Source organism: Pseudorasbora parva, chromosome 24 (assembly GCF_024679245.1).
Source record: "Pseudorasbora parva isolate DD20220531a chromosome 24, ASM2467924v1, whole genome shotgun sequence".
Lineage (NCBI taxonomy): Eukaryota > Metazoa > Chordata > Actinopteri > Cypriniformes > Gobionidae > Pseudorasbora > Pseudorasbora parva.
In genome coordinates this window covers 10,148,235-10,159,795 of record NC_090195.1, presented here as the reverse complement: position 1 = coordinate 10,159,795, position 11,561 = coordinate 10,148,235, and the positions used below count along the sequence as shown (strand labels likewise).

Here is an 11,561-nt window from a genome sequence, read left to right as displayed (position 1 = left end):
AGATCATATTTTCACACAGACACACACACACACACACACACACACGCGCGCGCACAGCAGGGTCAGAAATATGCACGTTATGTATTAAAAAACCGACCACATCCCACAACAGTAAAAGTATTTCAGTTTCAGTAGACTAATGGAGCAGAAGGTGGAGCATGAAATATTTTTAACTGTGCTCACATAAAAAAAAGACACAAGGAAAAATTATTGTAGTGATAACCATGGCGAATGAGGTGCACATGTACTATAAGATGCAAAAACATTTCACCTTATTTCAGTATAGACCACAAAACCTACCAAGTGAACACACCCAAAGCACCCACTACTGGTTTCACTCATCAGATACTACTCAAGAGGAAACCACCAAGAGCTCACACCCTTCCTGCTAGAAAGATGCAGGGCAGGCCCATCACTTCGGTGCATTGAAACCGTCGCAGGCTTGCTGTTTCTCACTAGTTGTGCTATTGTGAAAACGTGTGAAAACGTTGACGCGTGCCACATTGCTTCATTTCCAAATACATCTGCTGATAGCAATCTACCAACAAGCGAATCGTTTTTTGCACCTAACCTTACACACAATGATTTTCATTAGAGTATGCCATTCCATCTAAACGCCTTACTAGCCTAGATTGCATAGCAAAAAAGGAAGATGTACGGATCATCTCACTGCACATTAACTGAACAGACTGTGAAACAAGGTGGCTCAGGCTTCTAAGTGCAGACAGTTACTAAAATCTAAATGTAAAAAAAAATCACAGTGGAATGATCTAACTATAGCTTGAATCGAATGCAGTTTTGTACAAGTGGTGATGCCTGGGGATTTAAAATGCATACATGTATGAACATAGTTTCATATCAGCTATAAGAAATCTCAAGTGCTCAAAAATAGCGAGATGTTTTCAATATTCTGTGGAGAAATTAGTGAGTAGCTTGCTAAGTAGCAAAACTAAACTGCCCTCTACGAGGCTAGCATGGTGTGGTTCCCAGACCCGCACACCACACTAGAGGTTGCTAAACGTTTTTTAGAACATTGCAGTTGCTATGGTGTTTAACCTTTTTTAAGTGCAGCACATCTGCTAACCCATATACGAATACATCTATGTGCTAACCGCTCCAGTCCAGGCAAGGTAAACTTGTCCGACATTTTGTAATCACTCGCATGCAACCTTGCACAACTTCTGGTTGTGAAACCCGCAGAGATTAAAATTCCTGAAAAAAAGGATAACTTTTCACAGATGGGAGTGTCAATATTAGGCCTACAGATTTTTACTATGCTACATAATGTTTTTATGTTTTCTATGATAACTTTTAATGCTGTGTTAGCTTGTGGTAGTTTAAAGGCCCACTGAAGTGCCTTGACTCCAGCGGTTAGCAGCTCTTTTTGAAACAGACAATAGCGTTTCGTTAATATTTATAATTAATATAATTTATAATCTGTAATAACAGTTTGACTAGAGCCTTTCTGTTTGGTAAATCATTTTCCTCTTACTATTTATCCTCATCATCATCATAATAGCCTCCATAACACTTTGAAATGTAGCATTCTGTGCATCGCTGAAGTCTTGCAGAGAAATTCATAGTGCTTGGCAGCTAATATGTAATCTGGATTACGTTACCAGATTTCAAAATGTAAGCAAATCGATTGTTACATTTTAAAATAATCGTAATACGATTGACGTTTTAATTGATTACATGTTGGCATAAAATTATTAGGTAGCCTACTATCGGTAAAAATTGGCAGTGGGCGGGATCACGCAGACCAAGGTTTGTAAAGTGAAATCTGAGAGCTCCCTGACCCCTCTATAGACAGCAATTTAACCACATTCAAGGCCCAGAAAGGTAGGAAAGACATTGTTAAAATAGTCCATGCAACTCCAGTGGTTCAACCTTAATGTTATGAAGTGACAAGAATACTTTTTGTGCGCAAAAAAAAACAATCAAAAATAACGACTTTATTCAACAGTTTCTTCTTGGGGGTATTCCAGAAAGTAAGGTTAATTTACCATCACATACTGTATAGCCTTAGCCTGACAAGCCAGACCCACATCAAGATGTTTGGTCTGGAAACTCACCATTGACGGCACAATCCGAGGGGCGGGATAAACTGTTGTCTTTCAAACTCCCTCTGCACGCGAAAGGATAGCGCTACACCAACCAGAGCAACGAAGGTGAAGCAGAGCTCGTTGATAGATTAAACATTCGCCGTATCTGGTCGGCAAAACTCCGAACACATCTTCCCTTTTTAAGAATGACTTCAGTGCCTTTCTTTGTTCTTTTCTCAGAGAAAAGCTTAACTCCAAGTCTTCCAGAGTCGCGGTCAAAGCTGATTCGAAAGACCGCCGTTCGCCAGCTTCTGTGTTTACTAGAAGCACGCAAATGCAACTCGGCCATCGTCATTATGGCCCCGCCCGCCGACTCTATACACGATGTGATTGGCCCGGCAAGAGTTAGAGGAATACAGCTCAGAAGGGTATTGAGAGTTGCTAGACGACACTTGCGGGCAGATTAAATTTGCTGCCACTAGGGTGCGTCTAGATTTCTAGGCTAGTATAGCCTATCTTGAACCTTGCTTATTGAAGGATGCTAGATCCAACAAAAAAAAACCAGGGGGGTATTCCAGAAAGCAGGTTATTGTGACATACCCGGGTATGTTAAAGAGTAAGCAAGTGGATAACCTCAACTTTCGGTTCCAAAAACAGAGGTAACTTTCAGGGTAAGTAAGTAACCATGGCAACTCACTCTCTGGACATAGGTTATGTTCCAGGGTCAGTTTGCTTAAGAGGTATTACTATACATGTTATATAATTAATATAGTTAAATTATAACTAAACGCTTTACATAGTTAGTTATAAAATTCAAAATTATATATTAATTCTAAAGCACTATTTTAACAAAGTACTGTTTAAAGGTCCCATGGCATGACATTTTTATTTTATGAGGTTTTTCAACATTAATATGAGTTCCCCTAGCCTGAATTTTGTCCCGAAGTGTCTAGAAATTTTGATCGGTTTAAAACGAGTACGGGCTGTCTTTCTCTGCCTTTGAGAAAATGAGATCTCAGACGAGCTGATCTTGAATTGTCCTGTTATGACGTCATTCCAGGAAAGGTTTCTGCCCCTTCCTCTGCTTTGGGTTCAGTTTATCAGTCGCGATGTCAGCACAGGCTTTATCAAATGGATTCGACAGCACCGCCACAAACAGTGAGTAACAGTGTTCATTAATGCCTGATCTGGGATCAGTGAGTTCTGATGTGTAGCTAATCATTCAAGTTCACACAGACTTTCTTTCTAAATCATTTAAAACTGTCAGTCCTGCAGCTGGCCGTCTTGATGCATCAGTGAATCAAGCCAGTGACTAAAACCATCAACTTCACGTCATTTCTGTTAGCATGAAACAAATCTGTTATTTAAATGATTAAACTACAGAGAGCAATCAAAGAACACTTAATAATGCTCGGATCGGTCAATCACCCGTTTATCTGCACAATTGCCCAGACTGCTGTTTGAATGACACTGCTCATTATGCTGAACAGAAGCTCTTACTGTATTTATGTCGTGTTTTTTTGCTGTTAGCTGTGGTGAAAGCATTTTGTGAGAGAAATAATGTTGCTAAGTTCACTGTTTATTCAGAGCTCTCAGATACAATCAAAATAAACTCGCGCTCTCAAAAACTCGGTACAATAACACTTCCTCAGCAATCTTTCCCCAGCTCCGTCTCTCACTAGCTGCGTTTCCATTACAGATTTGCAAAAAAAATTTGTGATATTTCTTAAATGCAGACAAAAAATTATTGCGAAACGACAGCGTTTCCAGGTTCAGGTCAGGAGAGTTGGCAGGCCAATTGATCACAGTAATACCATGGTCAGTAAACCATTTACCAGTGGTTTTGGCACTGTGAGCAGGTGCCAGGTCGTGCTGTAAAATGAAATCTTCATCTCCATAAAGCTTTTCAGCAGATAGAAGCATGAAGTGCTCCAGTAGCTGCATTGACCCTGGCCTTGATAAAACACAGTGGACCAACACCAGCAGCTGACATGGCACCCCAGACCATCACTGACTGTGGGTACTTGACACTGGACTTCAGGCATTTTGGCATTTCCTTCTCCCCAGTCTTCCTCCAGACTCTAGCACCTTGATTTCCGAATGACATGCAAAATTTGCTTTCATCCGAAAAAAGTACTTTGGACCACTGAGCAACAGTCCAGTGCTGCTTCTCTGTAGCCCAAAAGTGGCTTGTCCTGGGGAATGCGGCACGTAGCCCATTTCCTGCACACGCCTGTGCACGGTGGCTCTGGATGTTTCTACTCCAGACTCAGTCCACTGCTTCCGCAGGTCCCAAGGTCTGGAATCGTTCCTTCTCCACAATCTTCTTTATATATATATATATATATATATATATATATATATATATATATATATATATATATATATATATATATATATATATATATATATATATCACTGGCTAAAATCATTTATATGACTATAACACTGAAGGGAGATGACTGCCTGAAGGGTTAGTTCACCCAACAACAACAAAATTAACCCATTATTTACTAACCCTCAAGTCCTGTATATGACACTCTTCTTTCAGACAAATAAAATCTGAGTTATATTTAAAAAGTCATGGCTAATCCAAGCATTATAATGGCAGTGAATTGTTGCCTCATTTATGAATTCCATAAAAGTGCATATCCATCATATTAACTGCTACACGCGGCTCCTGGGGGGTTAGTAAAGCTTCTGAAGTGAAGTGTGTAAGAAAAATATCCCTATTTAAAACTTTATAAACTAAAATATCTAACTTCCGGCGGAAAGCTGTACACATTCGACTTACGGCAAAAGAGTAACCCCTGTCCCTGATGTGATGTATAAAGTAGGCTATCGCAAGCTTTGACGCCTCTCGCAGATAGTGCTGGGCAACAAACTTCTTTTATATCGAAATCCTGTGCCATATCTCTTAAAAAAATTCAAATTTTAGACTCTAATTCATGACCGGTGTTTTGTTTTGCTCTATCCTCTGTGATTCTGCTTTTGTCAATACGCATACATCAAGGTTTTAAGGGTCTTTCGCCGCAAATCTATATGCGTGGCAATCGGCCGGAAGTTAGTTATTTTAGTCTATTAAGTTTTAAATATGGCTATTTTTCTTAAACAAACGTGCCACTTCGCTTCAGAAGGCCTTTATTAACCCCCAAGAGCCGTGTAGACTTTTATGGACATCATAACAAGGCAACAAATGCTATTATAAAGCTTGGATAACCAGGACAGTTTTTAATATAACTCCCAATTTTTTTATTCGTCTAAAAGAAGAATGTCATATACACCTAGGATGCCTTGAGGGTGAGTAAATACTGGGCTAATTTTTATTTTTGGGTAGACTAACCCTTAAAGAAAAGCTATGGCATTTTCTTTCCATCTTCGTCCCTCCATGTAACCAGATCCATATAGAGATATCTGGCTCTGCATGTAACTAGCTGGTTTGTTTACTGACGTTACATGGGAAATAGCTTTTTTTTTCTGCTGTTCCATAAGTGCCACCTACTGTCAGAGAATGGATTTACATTTTCATTCCGCTTGACTAAGGTTTTTGTGAAACTCAGACCACATTTCAAAGCGCTGTTGGCCATTTAAAAAAGTTAATTGGACATTTAATGTGCTTTCTAAAAATCTAAATAATTTGGACAATAATCCTGTTTCTTAAAAATGGAATATTAGGTTTATCTTTTTATGAAACATTTTGGTCAATATTTTACACAATTTCTCACACAATATGTTTGTAGATAACATTACGTTGTCATTAAGTCAAATCCGACCGTAGTTGTGGTCATAAACTATTTTAAATACTTCTGCATTTTAACAGATTTTTATTTTTATTTGGGCTGTTAGCTGAGGCCACCTTGTGGTTGAGATCCACTGTTCTATGATATTTTTGGTCCCATGATATGGCTTGCGATTTTGTTTTATTGTCCACAGGCTATAATCACAGTTATGATAGCTTATAAAATTATTAGCACATCTTTGATGTATTATTCATGTTCATAGTGCAAACAATGCATGGTGTGTAACAAACTTAAGTTTAAGACTGCACATGATCCTAACCTTATTTCTGAGCAATAATTTTAGTTGCCTTAGCAAAAACTTATAAACCATTGATACGATTAAACAAAGGATGAAATTGTCTTTTCTAGCCATTAATAGACCAAATGAACATTGTTGTAAAAAAACCCCAAAGAGATGTGAGTGTCAACTGACGGATGCCACCTTGTGGTGAAAAGCGAGCAACTTATGGGCTCTATTCCTAGATATGAACATTAATATACCACCAGATCAATCCTATAACAACAAAACTGTATGAGATACATTCACAGTCTGGCACAATTTAGAGTTTATTTGCAGTCTGCATAACCTTGGTTATAGCAAAGATAGACCTCAATAAATAAATACTATACACTTATACATCACAGTTAAGATGTACAGTAACAAACGGAATAACGATATACTACCTTTGCCTGTCTTTAAAAATAATAATAAAAAAACTTAGGAAGAGACTGGTATACTGCATGCAGATAACTGCTCTGGGAAAAAAACAGTACGGTAAGATATTGGTACATCGTTTTGGCATGTTTACTTCATGTCAATTACCTACACGTAAATATGCTTTTTTGTGTTAAAACTCGAGCCGTCCGCGTACAGTAGCTTCTCATTCCATGCGTGTGAAAAATGCTTGCAATGAATTATAAAACTTTGTCACTAGACTTGTCTCTTCTAGTTTGGCGACATTTTTGTAACCTATTTCATAAAATAGAACAGCTGCTCCCTGTGCAATTTCATAAATTAGATTAAAACCAGGTTTAAAAAAATGTCCCGGGTCTTAAAAAGGATTAAAAGCATATAGATGTTCAACTGAAATCCGTAGATGTGTGTTGGACATCCTCATCATCAACAAGCCCTGCCACCAACCACCAATTTCCCTATTTTTTATTTTTAGTCCATGTGTGAGAAGCCGAGTCTTATCTATGACAAGCAGCAGTTCCTGTGGTGCTCTCCGGTTGTAATAGTGCCGCTGAAGTCCTACTTATCCATCCAGGGGTCTTCCCAGATACACCATAGTCACTTCAGTGTTCCCATAGACGGCCGAAACAGCTGGAAAGAGGCATGTTTTGGGCAGCCCTCGGAAAGCCACTCCAAGGAACTCAAACCCTCGCTCAAAGGCTAGTGTCTTATCATCCATGTCTAGGATTACACGTATTCTCTCCCCTATCTGGAAAACAAAAACAAACATATTATAGAACATGGACCATTCTTATTTTTAGGAATATTGCAGTATTAATTATTAATAATTGATTAGTGCATAGCATTACATTAATGTGCCATCATAACCTTTAGTCAATATAACCCCCCTCCCTCTTGCAGCGACATCTCTTCTCTTCTATGATGATGCCTTTACTGGCATGAGGGCAGGAGAACCAGTCCCTGACATAAGATCGACCAATAGCAAACCACAATGATCCAGCAACCCAATCAACTCCCCATGGACAAAATCAAGTCCCGCCCTTCATGTTCAGAAGCCATTTCACTATAGTATGTTTACACAACATGTTTTGGTGCCTGAAAAATGCAAGGTTTTAAAAAACGGGTCTCAAAGTTCAAGGTTTTGAAAATGACGTCTTTACCGTCTCCATGTAAACAAGAAAAACCTGAATTTGTGAAAATGCATACGCATTAAATTCACGCATGTGTATTACACGCCTGCGTGGTGTTTCTTAACAGTGACATCGCCAACTACTGACCTGGCACAGCATAATGCAGCCTTTTTAGTCATTTTCGCAGATCAGTGTGAAAGGGGACAATTTTGACAACATTGTAATGTTTTTAGTACATTGTTGTCGTATAAAAATACCCTCAGCTATACGTAATAATTGGGAAGAAAAGACTATTGCAACTTCTGTTTCATGCTGACTTTAAAGGGTTGGTTCACCCAAAAATTTAAATTCTGTCATTAATTACTCACCCTCATGCCGTTCGACACCCGTAAGACCTATCTTTGGAACACAAATGAAGATATGTTTGTTGAAATCCGATGGCTCAGAAAGGCCTCCGATGGCAACAATGTCATTTCCTCTCTCAAGACCCATAAAAGGTACTGAAGACATCGTTACAAAGCCCATCTTACTACAGTGGTTCACAATCATTTTATGAAGCGAAAGAGTAGATTTTGTGTGCAAAAAAAAAACTAAAAAACGAATTCTATAGTGATGGCTGATTTCAAAACAAAGCTTTCAAAAGCATCGGAGCTTAATGAATCACATATCGATTAATGATTCGGAATCATGAATCGATACGCTGATTCATAATGGTTCGAAGTGGTGTTTTGAAATCGGTCCATCACTATACAAATCGTTATTTAGTTTGTTTGTTTTTCCCCACAAAAACTATTCTCATCGCTTCATAAAATGGTTGTAGAGCCACTGTAGTGAGATGGGCTTTGTAACGACGTCTTTAGTGCCTTTATGGGTCTTGAGAGAGGAAATGACATTGGTGTCAATGAAGGCCTTTCTGAGCCATCAAATTTCAACAAAAATATCTTCATTTGTGTTCTGAAGATAAACGGCGGTCTTATAGGTGTTGAACGACATGAGGGTGAGTAATTAATGACAATTCTCATTTTTGGATGAACTAACCCTTTAAGGAAAAGTTCTAGCTAAAATTACAAACTGACATGATTTACGCTCCCTCCTGTAGTTCAAAACCTGCATGCAGTTATGTTTTCCATCAAAAAGATACTATGAAGAATCTTTACATAGTTTTTTCCCTAAACAAGACTGATGTCTGTATGACTTACGTACTGTAAATGTAGTCTTTTGCAACAATACAATAGCTTTGTACAAGCAACATTTAATATTTTAGAACGTTGGCAGAGATTTTCACTGAATAATGACTTAAGTTACAACGCACTCCTCACATAAAGTTAAAAAGCAACTCCGGAAGACTTAGTGCAAAAATATTCTTTGTTGTCATTTTTTGGAGCTTGAAACTGACAGCTGTGGTCACTATAAATATTGTATGGACTGGACAAGAAGAAGCACAAAGATTCTTTGTGAGAAATTTCAGTAAAGATAACAGCAAAAATAACAGGTTTAGAATACGAGACTGAGAAAACAATGACAAAATACTAATTTTTTTTAAACATTATTTCTTTAAATAAACAGTTCCCTTCTCAAATGAAAATTCTCTCATCATTTATTCAACTTCATGTCATTCCACTAATATAGCTTGCTTTCTTTGGTTAAACACAAAAGATATATGGAGCTATTGCCCATATTGTGAAAGCAAATGACCTTTAAAAATCCTAAAACGACATAAAGGTACTAACTCATTCGCATAACTACTATGAAACCAAAAATTATTCAGACACCAGCTATAAATGTTTTACTAGTGTGTGCTGGACGCTATAGTTAATTTATGTGAGGATAGCAAAATAAAGTATTATACCCAGACACTTTGACCTGACCATGTTTTGCTTTTGAAATTTCATGAAATTTTCAGAGTGTACACACTACTCATTATTTATACTATGCATGTAAATTGGGATGCACCTACATCAATAATGGCAACACAAATCTAAAACATCCTTCTACTGCGATGTATATTGCATTTTTAGGTGAACTATCCTTTTAAGTTTGGAATAGCAGGATTCCTATATACAGTACATTCATAAGCTTCGCTACCTGGTATTTTGGTGCATTGTTGCACTGTGGGAAGTTGCCGTTGACCTCTCCATTGTGAAGCAGGTTATTGTCTACTAGATTCCAACCCCAGCTCTGGTCATCGCTGCCTAGAAGTGCCACGTAGCCCTGGCACTGCATGGGAGCCCTCTTGGTCGCGATGCCGATCACCGCCACCGTGCCAAGAGGACCCTCCCACCAGATCTCCCAGGCATGCCGGCCCTCCGAGAAGCCGATCTTCCCACGGGCACCGTCAGTGCTTTGGGCGATGGGGTTACGGTGCAGAGTAAACCCGTTTTTCTTTATATATACATTCCTGGAGCAGTCATGGGAACTCAGTGCGTGCTGGAAGGACTTCAGCTGAGGATAAAAAAAAGAAAGTCACTCCAAACTGTTGTCCAATAAAATTATCTCTAGAATGAAATAGTAATATAAATGGTAATTAATTATCTCTCTCTCTCTCTCTCTCTCTCTCTCTCTCTCTCTCTCTCTCTCTCTCTATATATATATATATATATATATATATATATATGTGTGTGTGTGTGTGTGTGTGTGTATCTATCATATCTATTGATAAGAAAGCATGATATTTTTTTAAAAAAAGAAGCATGGTATGGTTTATTGGGTTGTTTTATGCCATATCAGTATCTATTCTCATTGCAAGAAAAATAGGTAAATTAATAAATAAACATATTTGGCACAAATTGGCAGTACCAAACTAAAACACCATGCTTGTGCCATGCTTTTTGTAAGCTTGATGAGAAGTTTTCAGCTTTGATAAGACCAGTCAATACAGGATTTTAGTAATTTATATGTAAATTGCCATTTTTTGCCCATTAATTGAAGGCAACCTATTTATGTGACTGTATTTGGGTCCAATATTTACAAATGACGTCATGAAATAGCACCGCTCTGACGGTCACCTACTAATAACTATTCCAAAAATACGATATAAATACTTTTTTTTAATGTTCATTATTTAAAACATAAAAGTTATTCAAAAATCTTGCACTAAACAAAATCTAGGCTAGTCTATTTAATAAATAATAAAACATTTAAAAATGCATGGCACATACGATGCATGATCATCATACGTATTACGGTGTCGATTATATTAAAGAATAAAATAAATAAACTGCAATAAATTAATAAATAATTTGAATAATCTTACTTTTCCTTTATATGAAACCAGGTTGCAGAGGACATCCGAGCGCAGGGCTTCTTCACTGATCAAGCGGGCGCACAGACTCCGCCACACCTCGCTGTTTTCATCCGCCAGGCAGTTGTTCCAGTGCCAGCAAACGAGCGAGCAGTTCATGAGATCCGGCAGCTCTAGATAGGAGAATATATGCTCGAGAACTCGGCTGGGTAACCGGCCCGCGATGCTCGATCCTCCGCTTAATAATGCGGCAGAACCGGCGCCCGACGAGGAGGAGCAGCAGCCCGCGGCGGCAGCGCCCAGCCCCGCAGACTGCGCCCCTCCACCGGCCCCTGTGCCAGACATGTCAAACTCCTCCGCTGAAACAAATGTTACTATAACCGAACCACCGGATTCAACCGCGGGTCAGAACCCCACCGCGGTTCCGTGAAGCACGTTTGCCTGACACATCTCCCGGTGTTATTGCAGTTGCGGCCAAATGGATAAAAATCTAAGCTATGTGACTATTGTAAAGGTCCTGGACGGTGTGCGGTCAACAAATTCCAGCTCAATAATCAGGATGGATTGTACGAAAGTATATCGTTTGATCAAGTTACATTATATATTAACAATATTTATCCACGTATCGTACATAACACGTTGTAATGCTACGCTTTCTGTTTCTGTTTCACA

General features: G+C 38.6%; 1 protein-coding gene across 1 annotated transcript; it reads right to left on the bottom strand.

Annotated features, from left to right (window-relative positions):
- Positions 1-6,366: 6,366 nt before the first annotated feature.
- Positions 6,367-11,542, bottom strand: fbxo45 (F-box protein 45). The gene is made up of 3 exons (XM_067435569.1): positions 10,902-11,542; positions 9,734-10,090; positions 6,367-7,266 (listed from the first exon to the last, which is right to left on the bottom strand). The coding sequence occupies exons 1-3, from the start codon at positions 11,232-11,234 to the stop codon at positions 7,081-7,083; spliced, it is 876 nt and encodes a 291-aa protein (XP_067291670.1). The 5' UTR covers positions 11,235-11,542; the 3' UTR covers positions 6,367-7,080.
- Positions 11,543-11,561: the final 19 nt, after the last annotated feature.

Bases quoted from the DNA above. Each gene is read 5' to 3' on its own strand.
- fbxo45 (XM_067435569.1), bottom strand. From the start codon at position 11,234: ATGTCTGGCACAGGGGCCGGTGGAGGGGCGCAGTCTGCGGGGCTGGGC. The intron at 10,091-10,901 runs GTAAGATTATTC...TTTTATCCTCAG, and splicing joins TGGTTTCATATAAAGGAAAA to CTGAAGTCCTTCCAGCACGC. The intron at 7,267-9,733 runs GTAGCGAAGCTT...TTTGTTTTCCAG, and splicing joins ACAATGCACCAAAATACCAG to ATAGGGGAGAGAATACGTGT.